Source organism: Lissotriton helveticus, chromosome 5_1 (assembly GCF_964261635.1).
Source record: "Lissotriton helveticus chromosome 5_1, aLisHel1.1, whole genome shotgun sequence".
Taxonomy (NCBI): domain Eukaryota; kingdom Metazoa; phylum Chordata; class Amphibia; order Caudata; family Salamandridae; genus Lissotriton; species Lissotriton helveticus.
Genome location: NC_136065.1, coordinates 1,327,310,312 through 1,327,325,963, shown reverse-complemented (window position 1 = coordinate 1,327,325,963; position 15,652 = coordinate 1,327,310,312). Strand labels below are relative to the sequence as shown.

The window sequence follows — 15,652 nt, the reverse complement described above, 5'->3', positions numbered from 1 at the left end:
TATCCCCATTACAGAAGTTAGTTTACCATTGACCAGGATTCTTGCTTTTGAGAAACTATATTTTGAATGGTGTGCAAGAAATGTTCCCCCACCCTGTTAAACTTAAGGACTTCATATAGATAGGGCCAACTTTCCCTGTCAAATGCCTTAGCGGCATCCACCATCATTATAGCTAGTAGGTATTGTTGGGCAGTAGCTAAATCAATTGTACAGACCAAGTCATGGACCAGCTCATAAATATGTCTCCCTGTCAGTAACCCTTTTTGGGAAGCATTAATTTGTCCACCTATGACTCCCCCCAATCTTTTGCCCAAGATGTTTGTGAATAGCTTATAGTCATTGTTAAGTAATTAAATTGGTCTGTGGGATTTGCATGCTTTGGGGTTTTTATTTGGTTTTAAAATTAAGGTAATTATAGCATCATTCCATGTAGCTGGGATAGTGTTGTTGCCTAAATAGATGTTATTAAACAGCGAGGTTAACTCTGGAGCTATCTCCTCTGCTAAGGCTTTATAGATCTCTGATGGAATGCCGTCTGGACCTGGGGCTTTTCCTAACCTCTTTAAGAACTTCGTCTGAGGTTATTTCGCTATTAAGATATTGTTGTCTGTCTGTTGAAAGTTTGGGGACGGAGCCTAAGCTTAACCAGGTCGCAATCTGAGATTTTGTCGCCGAACAGTCTTCCTTATACAGGTTTTCAAAGAAATCGGTGAAGGCTTTCCCTATCTCTTGATCTCTTTGAGAATTTTCCCCTGTTTCTTCTACTGTAATTTCTTTGATATTATTTCTACTAAACTTCCCTCTTGCCTTTCACGCAAGTCGCTTCCCACACCCCTCCCCGTACTAATAATGTGCAAGTTGACTAGCATTCCATTTCTGTAGTAAAATCTCGTCTAGTTTTTCTAAGAGTTTTTTTTGCTCCGTCAATCTGCTTTTGAATTGTAATTGAATGACATCGAAAAGGTCCAGAGACCATCAGCAAACCTTTCACTCCGACTCACAAGCCTCCACATTCACCGTCATTTTTTCGACCCAGTGTTCCACCACAAAAGGGAAAGGAAAGTGTTGCATCAAGAGAACAGTTGCCAATTCTGTTCACCACAGGGCAAACAATAGCAAAGTACTTATCTCTGAAAATGTAGGAAGAATACAGTCTAAAACCATAATTAATCGTAGTCATCACAAACATTATCAGTGACTCATTTTAAGAGTTGGAAGAGAAGGGGGAGTGCCTGTGGGCATGGATTTACCAACCTTGGGCTACTGTGTGGAAGTCTTCTGTATTGGGCAGCCTGGTGAAGTCATATGTTGACTTCATCACTGGTATTTGAATTATAAAAATATGCGTCTTCACTGAAACTGGGCAATACAGCAAATCCAACATTCTCTGGGCACCACTGCAATGTCTGCTCCCGTTGTTGCCCCTATTGTTTCCTCAACTTGTTATATCCTATGCCCGGACAAAGGCAAGCAATTTTTAGGTTGAGCCTGGGCAGCGCATGCACTGCTCTGCGAGCCATGCTGTATTGGAGTATGGACTTGAAGCCCCGCCCACTCTCCGCCCACTCTCCGCCCATATTTGTCATTGGCTTGTGTCATTGTCCTTTGTAAATGCTGACTGATTTGTTAATAGGCTTATTAGTTTCTCCTTAGTACCTCCTTGTCTCCATTTGTAACCTCCCATGAGGACTGGCCTCCTCATGGGACATACACGGTATGTCTTAAGTCTGTAAGTACTATTTTCTTTAATGGTTTCTCCTACTGACGGCACTGCATGCTTTCCTGCAACATTCAGCATGCCATGAGGGCTTTCACAGGGTGCTTGTACAGAAAAAGCATTTGTCTGTCAACTTGAAAAACAAATGCTTCTTTTGGTAAAAGTGCCACTTTCATAGGGGCTGCCGACCTTTCTTCAGACACGGCTCGTTAAAGAAAGGGGTGTGGCTTCTATTAACATGAAAGCGTAGCATAGGGCACTTGTAAACAACAATCATTTGCAATGCAATAGGTTTTGCATTTTAGAAACTTTGACCTATTGGTATTGTAAATGTCAATGCCTTTTATTATTGCTGTTTTTTTTAAACGTAAGTAAAAGGCATTGTCATTTACAATGTAAATAGCTCAAAATCTGTCAATTGCGAGACCTATTCCATTGCAAATGCTAGTTATATTTCATATGTTGCCAGCAGATTCCCACATCTAGTCCATATCACTAGAGAAGATGCAATGTGTACTCAATCTTTCATGAGCAAGAATCATAGCCAAGTTTTACATACATGCATAAATCAGAATAAATTAAATAAAACCAGACTAAATTATGAAACTATTGTGTTTTACTTTATTGATGCTTTAGTTACAGTTTTACAATCAAAAATATGTACATCCAAAAATATTTGCTATGTCTACAAACTTCTCTTTTGTTTTTAAAATAATATTGATAGGAGAGAATCTGCTTACTTTGTAATATATGTGAGTTTTGGACAATATTTTGAATGCAAAATGCACGTGCAACTGTTTCCTTCAATCAAAATGCAGGCGCTGTACATGTTAATGATACAAAATTGCCTTAAGTATACTCATTTGGTACTGTTATGAGGAAGGTGGATCTGCTCACTGGGTCGTTACCTAGCAGATTTTTACAAGGCGGGGCTAACTCAAAGCCGCATTTTGATGCTTTCAGTCCAACTCATCCTAATGCTCATATAAGGCTCTGTTCAACAAAATATATATTAAGTGCTTTTTAAGTTACAGTTGGTGAAATATTGTTTGAACCGCTAAGATCGACAACCACATATCTGGGAATTAAACTAAGGCTTTGAGGTGCCTTCATCACAATGTATTTGAATTAAATAAATGTCTTAGCCAGAGGCAAGCCACAATCTAGCATCATGAAAAATTAGCATGACCTGTCAACCTCCCTTTCTTCTTGAAATATTGTATACTTTGCACATCATCTAGAAGACCATTGATCCACTTCTTACAATAAACACATGAGCACTCTTCGGGCTTCCTTGTTGTTAGGTGTATTGATTTTCTTCATGATCACAACAGAAAAATGACTCACGTCCACATTACTGAGATCTCAGGTGGTCCTTCGTGGATCACTTACACCAATAACGCCTCCCTCGCTTGCTAGAAAATATCACGCTGATTTCAGGATTCAGGAGAAGCCCTTTATATCATGAGCCTAAATCATCTATGGCCAGTAGTTCGCAAGAATCAAGTCCCAGAAGGGCCAATGGTTTCTCACGGGTTGGCTAATGAGATAACAGGGCTTTAGCTCTAAACGAGTCCACACAAGTTCACAGAATCTGCAGAGCCAAGCCAACCATTGTTTAGTCACCATCAGGCAAAATCGATTGCATTAATTGGAGATCCAATCCTTCTGCTGAGACAGTTGTGGTGTTGAAACTTATTTTCGGCGTGGCTACGGTGATGCTTCAACACAACTCACAACTACCTTTAAATCTTGGCAGGTAAAATGGATAACCCGGGCAGTCCTAGGATTCCTACACGCCCTTTGATAACATGCACATGAACAGCAACCTTCCCGCTTAGCTCGCATAGTAGCCACAAGGAAAGAGTAGTGAAGGAGGTCATGGAGGAAACGAGGCTGTGAAAATAAAATACCAAACAAGGAGAGAGTTTGTCAAATAAGGCAAGGCATCTTAAATCCAAATATAGAGGTAGTTATAACAAACAGACTTTTACACCCTACATAAAAACACAATCCATCCTTTCCAGTCATAACTCTTTACATTTCTGGGGTGTATACTTCACAAAGTGTTACTGCAAGTGGATGTATATGAAACGATCTACAGATGTTGACCATTAGTTCAGCCATTGCAATTCCTTCTGAATTCGAAGTTGGTTGTAAATCACCAAGATTAGGTTGACTGCCTAACTTTGTAAATATGGGACCAATCTCGAGTTTGGAATTCGTCTGCCATCGTCATTGCACTGGCTCCTGGTACAGTCTACTGTAATCACCTTCTTTTCTCAACAGAATCACTAACTGATGCATATATTATTAATTCACATGATAAGACGTGTTTTATTTATCGGTATGGTTCATAAAACTATTTCTGTCTCCCTTTGCATTTTCAAAAAGTACATATTTTCTATATAGAAAATTGGTAGTGGAAGAGTGTCTACTCTGATTTCATTCACATAGTATACATTAATAATACCCATTAGGTAATGCTGAGAGTGGCTCAGCCAGTCGGAATGCTAGCACAAACTGCTGCTGTTTTTGTTTCTGTTGGATGACAGTAGGGGCAAGTACTAATAAACGTTTTGCTCAAATGCTGTGGACAAAGCAGGGTTAACCGCTGTCAATTGCCCTTCCTTTTATTATGCGGTCTTGCCTTCAGTATAGGTTTATAATTGTGAGGTTAGGCAATTAACCAGTTACTGGCATCTAAGGAAAGTCTAAACCACGCTTAACATCTTGAGCATAGATAAAAACACTTATTATCACTTGTATTCTACGGAAACTGCATTTCTTTTTGACAGAGACTGCTTTTCTTTCCAAACCGTTCCGCCAAACTATATTTTTACTCCAAAGTCATCTTTGTTTGGAGAGTGAACAATCTGCTTTTTGTTTCTCATCAGGTCACCATGTTTGTGCAGGATTACAGACATTTTGCAGCTCTTTGGTGTCAGCACTGATGCTAAGCACCCAGAACGTCTCTCAGGCACTCTTTTTACAAGTAGAGCAAACCTGGTATTGTTAGTTTTGGTGCTACCGCCTTTGGCAACCGTATACACCTGGCGCTCTACGGTTCCATGCATGTCAACAACTGAGTCATGGACTTTGATTGTATTGGGACATGTACTTACCCATTAGCTATACAATACACCTATATTAGATATTGTAAGGAAATCAAATCTAATTTTGATTGTGGACATGCCTGAATTCTACTTTTCTTAGCCCTAAAGAAGTTCTTTGAAGTGGGAGCGAAACACGTTAGCTGTCAAGTTACTTAATGGTTAGGGATGTAATTGAAATGAAGAATTTTTCTATAAGGCTTGAAGCATCTCAAATTTCTTTAAATTATTAAGCTTTCTGAAAGCAATTATGAATCCATGATTATATTTCATAGCCTCTCCCCTCTGTATCATAATCAAGTGTACATTCGGATTGTGGATAACTGACCTGTGGACGGGGGCAATATGTACATGATGCGTTTCAAACTATTTGGATAGTGAGTTGCATTACGCTTCAATTTTCCTTTTTTGTTGCTTAACGTATATAGAATATATAAACTTAAATATAAGTATGCTGTGTTGCTTGCCACGTCCCCAAAGACTACACCGGTAAAACTCAAACATTGATAACATTAATCTGAGCATTCACTTACTAGCCATTTGCTCAAACCGGAATCAACCAAGCAGTCCACAAGCAGCAGCAGATTAGAAGGTGGAATGTCTCATCCAGGCATTTGGACATGACTGGCATGAGAAGTACAGAGCTCTGTTAGCAAAGCCGTTTTTTTATGACAATTCTCAAGTGCGCCCCACATTACAAGAAATATAGTACCTGACCAGGGTACGAAAAGCTGCTTGCTCCTGAATCAAGTTTAAACTTGTGCACCTCTCACAGTCTCCGCATTTTTCCATGCGCAAATCATATTAGGATATATATGGCAAATTTGTGTGGGAAACAAGTGCTAAGTTCCAAGTTTTGCACCTTTATCAAGTGGTAAATCGTGTTGTATTGCCATATTCACTCCATTATGACCTGCGAAAGAGGGGGTGACGGGTAATACCGCACCGGAGCACAACTAAATGCTGCGGTATCAGTGTTTCACTAGGCAGTATTGCCTCGTGGTAAACAGCACATGCATTGAGGGCCTTAATATTAATAGTGTAGACCATGACATATGGGTGGTTTAAAAACTCAAAAACATTACATGCCTGCAACATTTTTTATTTTACACCCAAGGCCAGACGATTAGACTTAACAGATTCGTACGACAAAATTTCAGATGCAATATTAGAATATGACTGATAAAGGGCTAGATGATTTTCCTTAGTTATTTTTGAAAGTGTGGCTCTTTGTTACTTTTGAAATATTCACTTCTAAGTAATTGATGGCTGTTTTCTAAATTGTGGCTCTTATTGCTCGACTCCTCACTAATCGTGAAGAAAATTAATACTATGATGACTAGACTCTGAAGGTGACACCTTTCTAAACTTGAAGCCCCATAAAATGATCAGCAATGTTGGTAAGGTTCTACCTCACCAAGACGAGCATTGTGATAGAAAGCTCAGGCAGTCCCTCTTAACAGGGCACACCAGCGTTATTCGAATGTGTATACATTTATACAGCGTTGTCTGCAGAGGATACTCTCTGATAACATGTCTGCTCTGTTTTCGATGTGAGAGTTTCAAAAGCAGTTTTGTTTATTTCCACCTGGGGCTTGGAAGCCACAGGCTTTAGCAGATAATGCTTCGTTCACAAATTCAGAGCTGACAGATTTGAAACCCATATCCCCACAATCTATATCTCTCAGCCTGCAATGTTCAGGATGCCCAGATTCTTTCATTCGTATGCACATCTTTCCATTGGGCGTCAGTCCTGCTTCTCAGGTGGAGTAGTGTGAAGTCCTTTCATGATATGTCATTGCCTTTTGTTCTAATGTGAACTAGATAGTCCAAGCTATAGCTTCACTGTCCGAGATTGTAGAAATACTTTGCCCCATAGGGACGTATATTGTGTCTGAGTCTTGAATAAGCTTTTCATGGAAAATATGGCAAACAGAGAATATTGTCCCAGTTTGGTCGGAGTGGAGAGTGCCAAACATAATTTTGGAGGACAGAATCTACTATTTATAGACAAAGAATGTAATCGTTTTTCTACTGGCACTCCTCACATCTGTATGGGAAAGTGAGATGCTACACTTTCTTGCCGGATCTGATGCTGATCTCTCTGTGATGTCTGCTGGTTATATTCAGAGATGTCCCTGCCAGTGGTGGAATGTATTGAGGCCATACATGAACCAGTCTGTGGAGCGCTTGCCGTCCACGTCATGGGCCAGCTCCTCCTACATTTATATTACTGTTTTATATTTATCAGGCAGCAGAACACAGCTGTGAACTGTCCAGAATGTTATTCAAAAATGAGACGTGAATGAATGTGTGGATGGTGTTTGAAAATAGCTGATCCGGAGGCCGGCTATCGCTGTGTCGAGACTTTCAGTTTTCATGAAGAGTTCTTCGTCAGCAAGGCAGGAGTGTTGAGCGGGGTGCTCGCTTTGCTGCCCCTCTGCTCTTGCCCTCTGCTGGCACGGAATCAGAGTGACTGGAGGGAAACTGCAGCTGCCTAACGTTGGAGGATGTCTGCTGGTGACCTCGAGAGCTTTAGGGGGCTCAAACACCAGACCACCATCAGAGAAGGCTACCAAGGCCTGTGTTGAGTCATACGAAGTTTTCTCCACGTCCTCAGACACGTATGATGGAGGACTGGAGACCATGGTGCCCTTCTTCTGCTTCAGGAGGCGAAAGTCATCCTTGAAGTGGGGGTTGAAAAGAAGATAAAGGAGAGGATTTAGGCAAGCTGGCAATGGCAGAACCACTAATAACACCGACTTGATGACCTCTGGTGTGATGAGGAAGAGGTTCAGCATGGAGGAGAATGTGAGGAAGGCCACTGGACAGTAGAGGAGACAGTTAGTGAAGATGAGCCAAGCTACATGTTTGATCATTGCGCAATCCCAGATAGTGTCAAACTCTCCCTTGAGGAGGTTACAGTAGAGCCTGATGTAGGTGCTGGTGATTATCAGAAAGCAAAGCGTATTCATCATGACCAGGGCTACCATGAACCCAATAGTAGAGGACTTGCCATCTGGAAGTGGGTATGGAAGGCAAAGAGGTGATGCCCCATATTCCCCAATGGAGAAGAGAGGGAGGGTGGCAGCTACTGAAGAAAGGACCAGAGAGCACAATGCAGCAATTTTCACACTGCCAAACGAAGGTGACTTGCCGTACACACGCACACAGGAAACTGAGACGCTGCATTGGACAGCAGCAAGGGTCAAGAGCAAAATGGAGGCTTCGGAGGCAAAGATGGACACAAATCCAGTGATCCTGCATCCAGTTCCTGTTTCCCATCTTGCTCCAAACTTGGAAAACTGGCCGAATGTCATTGCATCAATAAAAGCCAGGATTCCACAGTAGATGCCGGTCAGCAAGTTGGATCCCGCTATTGACCCAATGACAAATTTGACTGGTGATAGGTAACCAGGAGAGGCAAAAACAGTCAGGATGACCAATCCATTGCAAATGATGGAGATCAAAGCAATCACCCAAACTCCCAGGCGGATGATCCAGCTCTCGAACAGGTAGTCACATGGTTTGAAGGGACCTGAAAGAGATGAGAATGCTGAGTTAGGAGACTGTCACAGACAAGAAAAACTATTTACAGTAGAAACAATTTGAATGGTTAAAATCTGGGTCTAACAGAGGAATGGTCCAAAGTTTATCATCCAGTACCCAGAACAGAGTTGGTAATTATTCCGTTATACCTCTACACTTTAGTTTAGTTTAGTACTTGAAACAAAATAATGGCTGTACCTCAGCATTTTTTATTGATATGTGGGCAAAAGGGGGGAACGTGGAGAACACAAGTAAAATAACATTATTCTCACCCAGTGCCATAACGAAATTTGATGGGGCCCGAATTCCAGATTCAGTCACACGGGAACCCTGGAGCTCGGGGCTGCAGGGCCTATGATTACACCACTCTTCTCAAAAAGTAACAGTTCAGGGAATAATGAAACTCGACTAGAAGGTTAAGGGGCCAATGATTTAGAAATGAGTACAACTCACCAAAGAGTATGGGTAGAGATATTTGATAGAGAGAGACTAGGAAAAGAGTAGAAGCGGAAGATGTTTGAATAAATGATACTGTTGATTTATATGATGCTAGGAATATGTAGAATGAGTGGGCCTCCAATGAGGTACAATTGTCCTGTACGGGCATTATTTCAATGAAATGCCTGTGAAAGCAGTGATGTGGGAAGAATGAGTGAGGAACTACATAATTGTTTAAGGTCAGTGAAATGGGAAATAAATAATAGTTTCATTCCAATCTAACTCTGAGGACCAGATTTACTAAAGGTTTTAGCTTTCGTCGTAAACCCTCTAAATAAGTAAATTAGAGGGATTGGAAACTGTAAAATCCATTTTTGTATGTACTAAATGCATGTAGCTACTTTTCCAAATGTGTTTAGAAATGGATTTGGCATTTGAAAGGGGCGTATTGTATTAATGTCTTGTAACTGAAATCCGGTTGCAAAACATTGATATTTTTCTGGCATATCAAGTGGAAAACCCATTTGTAAAAGGGAAAGCGTTCCTTTGATCCCCCTGCCCCTATGTGAATGCAAAGATTTTATTTTTTGGATGGTGCAGTGTTTTGAGAGATCACTGTATCTTCTTAAGCAAACTGAAAAAAGAAACCTTTTTCTTTAAACACATTCCGTTTTCCTTTAAAACAAAAAAAGGACTGCCTTATTTAAAAGCAATCACAGCCCAACAGGCCACAATCCCTGTGATGGCAGCAAATCGTAGTGGGTCACAACTTGCAACCTACCTAATAATACTCCTGAGGTAAGTCAAATTGCGACCCACTACGATTCGGTAATTTATTAGTACATAGGTCAGTTCACAAAATACCTCACTGGTCGCAAAAATACTAGCTGTAGATTAGGACCAATAGTCTCTAAGAAAGGGTTAGACTAGGTGTTTTTAGATGGTAAACATATTGAAATTAAATCTGATTAACACTTTTTACCAAATGAGTAAAGTTTGAAGGGCCGGGTATACCACTTTGTAAGACATCTGGTTTGGTTGGAAGGGTGAATTGAGTCATACAGTTTTAAGGGGCTGCTGATGGGGAAAAAGCCATATTCTAGCAAAGTGTAGGACATTATGTCATTAGAGCAATAAGTCAGACTTCACCAAGTCTATGAGAACATTAGCTTGCATGTATATGTTTCTTAGAGTATTACCAACATACGGCAACAAGTTGTGTTTTAAAGACCTGATCAGAGTTAGGCTCCAAAAAACAACACACATTGGGGCCGATTAGGATGGCGGACGGACTTGCGTCCGTCCGCCACCCTTGAGGAGGAGGGAACGTCCGCAGGGGCTGCGGCGTTCCCTCCGTGCTGATTAGGATGTGACCGCCAGGGTGGCGGTCACATCCTCTATATTTAACATTGCGGCGGGTGCAGCTACAAGCTGCACCCGCCGCAATGTTAAAAAAGCATGTGTTACATTTACATGCACAAAGCGGCAGGCACCGCACGGTGCCTGCTGCTTTGTGCACGCAAATGCAGGGGGGTACCATAGGTACCCCCCATGTGCACCCCCCACCCCCCATTCACCCAGGGGGCCCGCAACGGGCCCCCAAAGTGAATGTCCGTATGCTTTTCCATGGCGGAAAAGCCGCCGTGGAAAAGCAGTTTTACACGACCATCATAATATGGCGGACGGTGTCTCATAGACACCGCCTGCCATGTTATAGCTTTTCCGCCGCGGTCGGAAGCCGACCGCGGCGGAAAAGCGGCGGACGGAATTCCAGACCCACCAGCCATCCTAATTTGGCGGTGGGTCTTTGGAGCCTCCGCAGAGGATTTTCCGTCTCCTCCGGGCCGGAGGTGGCTTCCGCCGGCCCGGAGGAGGCGGAAAATCCTCCATCCTAATCGGCCCCATTGTTTTTGAATTTTGCAGAAGCAGGCCACTTCCTCCTCTTTCCATCTGATTCCTCTCCATCTGTGTTTTGTTGAAGCAAAGATGGAATTGGGTATTCAGACAAAATGGTGACTGAAATCCCATCTCTTTCTTAGGCACCAGCCGGCAGATTTACTTGGCTTCATGCAACACAGTGCAGCAACCAAAGTTGCTGTGCAGCATTGCATAAAAAGAAGAGAGCAAAACTGTGTCATACCTTTGCAGAACCATATATAGTGCTGTTGCTCTCTCCCACTATGCTAGGGCACTTTAGGCTGCCTTGCACCAATGCACACATCCTCGCACTGCATTGCAAGGGTATGTGGTTAATGTAAAGTATAGGCTTTGTATTGGAAGGGTCCTCTTTCTGTACAGTGCAGCACACCTACAAGTTTAGAAAAGTTTTAAGAAAAGAAGACATTTAAAAAACTTTAAAGCTGCCTTTTTAGCGCATAGTCCTGTCTACATTTATTTAGCGGAGAGTGCTATGCATCAACGTCCATGTGTTATATGGGAATGCCCAATTACCACACTTGGAATGCCCCCTTGATCCAAAGTAGTACAAATAACTACTTTGTGTTACTTTGGAGCTACATTCCAGTGCATAGGTAGGTGAACAAATGACTCCCTCTAACTCCAGAAGACATGGGAAAATCTGGAGAGTCTCCTGGGGCCTCCACCAAATGCTCAATTTTGTCTCATATCCATCTGTTTTGTGGGAGTTATTACAATTTCACGCAAAAGAGTACAGTCACGATATCTAGGAGTACTTTCAAGTAAGGACACATTTTTTTCCGAAATCAGGTAGGTGTGAGAAAAAAGCCAAGGATGGAAATATGGTGATACTCATCTTCCATTTAAGAGACCAAATATATTTGGTATGGCCAGAACAGTCCGCTGATTTTCTGCCTGATTCTCCTCTCCCTATAGGAGACTGGGCTCTCCACATCTAATTTTTTCCACTTTTCGGATTTATCACTTGTAAATTGAAGTGTGCAAAAGCAGTATAATGTGCCATGCACGGATCCAAATGACAGCACAGTCGAGTGACATATTTGCTCCAGCTGTCAATCTCTGGTTTCGGTTATACTCTGAAAAATAATTCTGACGTATAATTGCAATATTAAGTTTCACTTAACTTAAAATGGAATGGTGGTAGTGTATAAGATTTAATTATAACATGTGGTTTTGTAAAACTAGGGGCCTAATTCATTATTGCAAAAAAAGAATCAAGATATGTGAGAAAAAAATAAGATATTTAATTCCATTCAGAAGGATTTTTCGGCATGTTTATCTCCTTTGCTATAGGGAAGGACAAGTGATTTAACTCCTATGGAATGCCTCTCCTCTAGCCATTTTCCTGATTTTTCATTCAAGTGCAGTGGGACACACAAGGGAACGATCTGAGCCGAGTTCAGCTAGATCAATGGTTACCCTTCTCTTTGGAAGAGCAGCAAATAAAACCTTCAGCCTCTACCCCTGATATCCCAGGCCGATAGACGTCCAATTAGAGAGGAATGCCTTTGTGATTAGAATAGGCTGCGATAATCAACCCTCACTCCCTTTTGGATGTCTTGCAAAATACATTTTAGTGCGAGCCTGTGCTTATGACTGGGATAGAGGTCTGCCCGCCATGGTGAGCCCCTTTGTGATTGATGTAGGTGGTAGTCTCTTGATACGGGCCTCTATTTCTGGACTGAGCTTCCCCAGAGCAATGGATGGGGTCACCTCCAATATCTACTCAGCTGCATAGTTGTTAACTTATCTACAATGAAGCTAGGGCTGGTGATATGTCATTTTTATGGACGAATCCTTAATGGCTACAAATTACAATAACTTGGGATCATTGCTTTGGGAAGCCATATGTCAGCCGAAATACTAATTGCTGGCCTTGACAATGGAAGACAATGTGTATCCAGAGCTCAACCCCCACACCACCGCCAAAGCACAGAGCATGACAGGGAGAGATGGGGGTGGCTGGGATTGTTGAGAGCAACAAGGAGGTTCTGAGGTCTCTCTCTGTTGTGTGCAAGCGTAGGGACAGAAGAAGGAGGTGGGTAAATTGGGGATAGAAAATAAGTGATACTGACATTGGAGAGGGTAAAAGGCAAAAAAAAGGGTTGGAACCAACCGAAATTAAATGAAAGTATTGAAAAATAGTTAGGAAATATTTACTATTCAATAAATATTACACACGAAACGAACATTCCAACATGAATTCCAACACTACCAATATTAAACATTGAATCCAGAAACCACCTTGTGGTTGTTTACACATAAACACTCTGTTGACCCCAGAGAGGAAGCCAACATGGTGTTCAACAACTTCTTGCGATGCAGAAAGAAGCTCTTAAGGATGGTGACATGGTTTATAAAATCAAATAAGAACACGGAAACATCTGGAGCCCAGATAAGTGTCTCTGTTGTTCATTATAAAAAAAACTATTTTGAGTAGGAAGCACTAACAATTATTAACAAAATGTAGCCTTTTGTTATAATTACTGCTTGAAATGATTGCTTGGCATCATTCCTATAGGATTTAAAAATGTTCTTCACAGAACCGCTGTAAACAAATTTAATTCCTAGATATTCAGAACCAATATGGCCCTTCTAAGTCAGTTTCTCTCCTTCATTCCTTAGAGGGTGTGCTTCATCTATACCCCGTACGAGACGGAGATGGAGCAAGGCTGGACTAGGAACCCATAGAAGCCCTGGAAAATGTTGTCAGACCAGCCCCCATATGGTGCATAGTGAGTGCAGCGAGTGAGCCTGACTACTACAAGAAGGGTTGGGGGGAGTCCCCCCCCCCTCGAAAATTTGGGCAAAAGTAGTCCATTCTACAACTCATTTTTCACTGTAAATTCTACTTTGCTAGCTTTTAAAGCATAGCAAATGATAGCATTACAGTGCACCAGGATACAACAATTTTTGTTGGGGATCTTCAATATTTCCCTCACTATCACCCTCCACCAGTGTAGGGTGTCAGAGCACTATAAATCACACACAAATAGAGCGACAATGAGGGTTATTCTCAAGAACGTGTGATAATTATTGCAAAATTAGATTAACGCAACTCTTCACATCACAGTCTATTGCGGGAAAATAACGCTGTGTTAACGTATTCTCAACATGGCGGTACCATGCAATAGTCTCACGATAATGCCTCACATGTCCACGATAAATTCAACGGGATGGCGAGAAAAAAGTTACCCCCAATTTGCGGGGCACAGACTTGGTGGTACCGGATACACTGCTGCTGGCACAGGCACACCGCCACGGTACAGTGACTTTCAGTGCACTGAGGTAGGGGCACCTTAAGTGCTGAACGGGTGTGCAGCCTGCGATGATGCCCCGTCCTGGCGGTCCGGACTGGTGAGGATTTGTGTGAGCCCTGCTGGACCGCAGTGTAGGCCTGAGCTAGCGGGCAGTCCTGGCCTACCGCCACGTAGCGATGCCTCGCGGGTCACAGAGTTAGTAGCACCCAAAGGGCTGAGCGGGTGTGCAGCCTGCAATGATGCTATGTGCACTGATATGATCTCTGCCATAGCGGAATCAAGACCCAGAATCAAGTGTGTGACCTGGTGGCCCGCGGAGCGGGGCTGCATAATGTGGAGGGTGCCATATTCGCTGGCCCCGGCACATGGTAGGCCCTCTTGGAGACACGCCGGTGGCAGAAGGTGAGCAGTGAGGCCTGGGTGTGCAGGGGCGGGCAATCACCACTGGGCGGTAGGAGGGGCTGGGGTGCAGCAGCCTGTGTGCGCAGGGGCGGGCAAACGATGATGGCGTGTGCAATTGTATGGACTCTGCCATTCATAAATCTGGACTCTGTTTCAGATAAGGGACCTGGTGAACTGCAGTACATACTGGCACATGATTGGAGATACACCAGTGGTAGCAGGTGAGCAGTGAGTACCTGGGTCCGCAGTGTCGCCACTCGCTCTCCCTCTCCCTCTCTTCTTTTCACTGTCCTGCTCCCTCTCTTTCTCTCTCTCTCTCTCTTTCTCTCTTTGCCTCTTTCTCTCTCCCACGTTCTCTCTCTCTTTCCCTCTCTCTCTCTTTCCCTCTCTCTTTCTCTCTTTCCCTCTTTCTGTCTCTTTCTCCCTCTATTTCTCTCTTCCCCTCTTTCTCTCTCTCTCTCCCTCCCTCTCTTTCTCTATCTCTTTCGCTCACTCTCTCTGTTCTTTGATGAGCGCAGAAAACAAATTCTTATCTAGAATGTTGTCTTGCAGGCTGTGACCTACAGATTGTCCTGAGAAGAACCGCCATGACTCTTCAAAATAGTTGTTTTGAGTTTTTTTTTAAATAAAATGTTTTGTTTGGTAATTCAAAGATGAATGAGTGATTCTCCTTTTTCTGGACACACATGCATGTTGATTGTTGTAATTGAGCAACATCAGGCAATTTGTTTTGTGCATGATTTTGTGAAGTTGATGTAACATATCTTTGTCCAGCGGGGCGGTGAGGCTGGGGGTGGTGGCAGGGGGTGTTGTGGCCCTCTTGGAGCTCCGGGCTACATGTTCAGTATCTCCATGGCATCAGTGTTTTTTTCAGGTGTGGCTCTGGGCTGGGCTCCCTTTTCTGGTGCAGGTTGTGTCCCGACACAAGGTCAGAGCAGGTGTTAAATTCCTGCTGCTACCGTACCTTTCCACCGGTTTTGGGATCTTATCGCCGAACTGGTTAGTCGTTGGGAATGTTGCGGAGTGGTGGCGTTGCGGCTTTTTGCACGGGAACGCCTACTCTGCATCTCATTAGCGATAGTTGCCGGGGTCAACTGTGGCGATGTTTTTTGCAGCTGCTATCACAGGTAAACTGGTGATATCGGCTGTTTGCATCAGCATGTGAATGGTGCGATAAATGCATTGCCACTTTGGCTGCGATAAATTGCCGATAACTCTGCAATAAATCCTTGAGA

The 15,652-nt window shown here is 42.8% G+C and overlaps 1 protein-coding gene across 1 annotated transcript in view; it reads right to left on the bottom strand.

Moving 5' to 3' along the window:
• Positions 1-2,315: 2,315 nt before the first annotated feature.
• Positions 2,316-15,652, bottom strand: part of LGR6 (leucine rich repeat containing G protein-coupled receptor 6) — a 528,574-nt gene continuing 515,237 nt past the window's right edge. Inside the window, exon 18 of the mRNA XM_078644169.1 lies at positions 2,316-8,368. Coding sequence (XP_078500295.1) covers positions 7,119-8,368 — 1,250 coding nt within the window. The 3' untranslated portion in view covers positions 2,316-7,118. The remainder of the gene's footprint in view (positions 8,369-15,652) is intronic.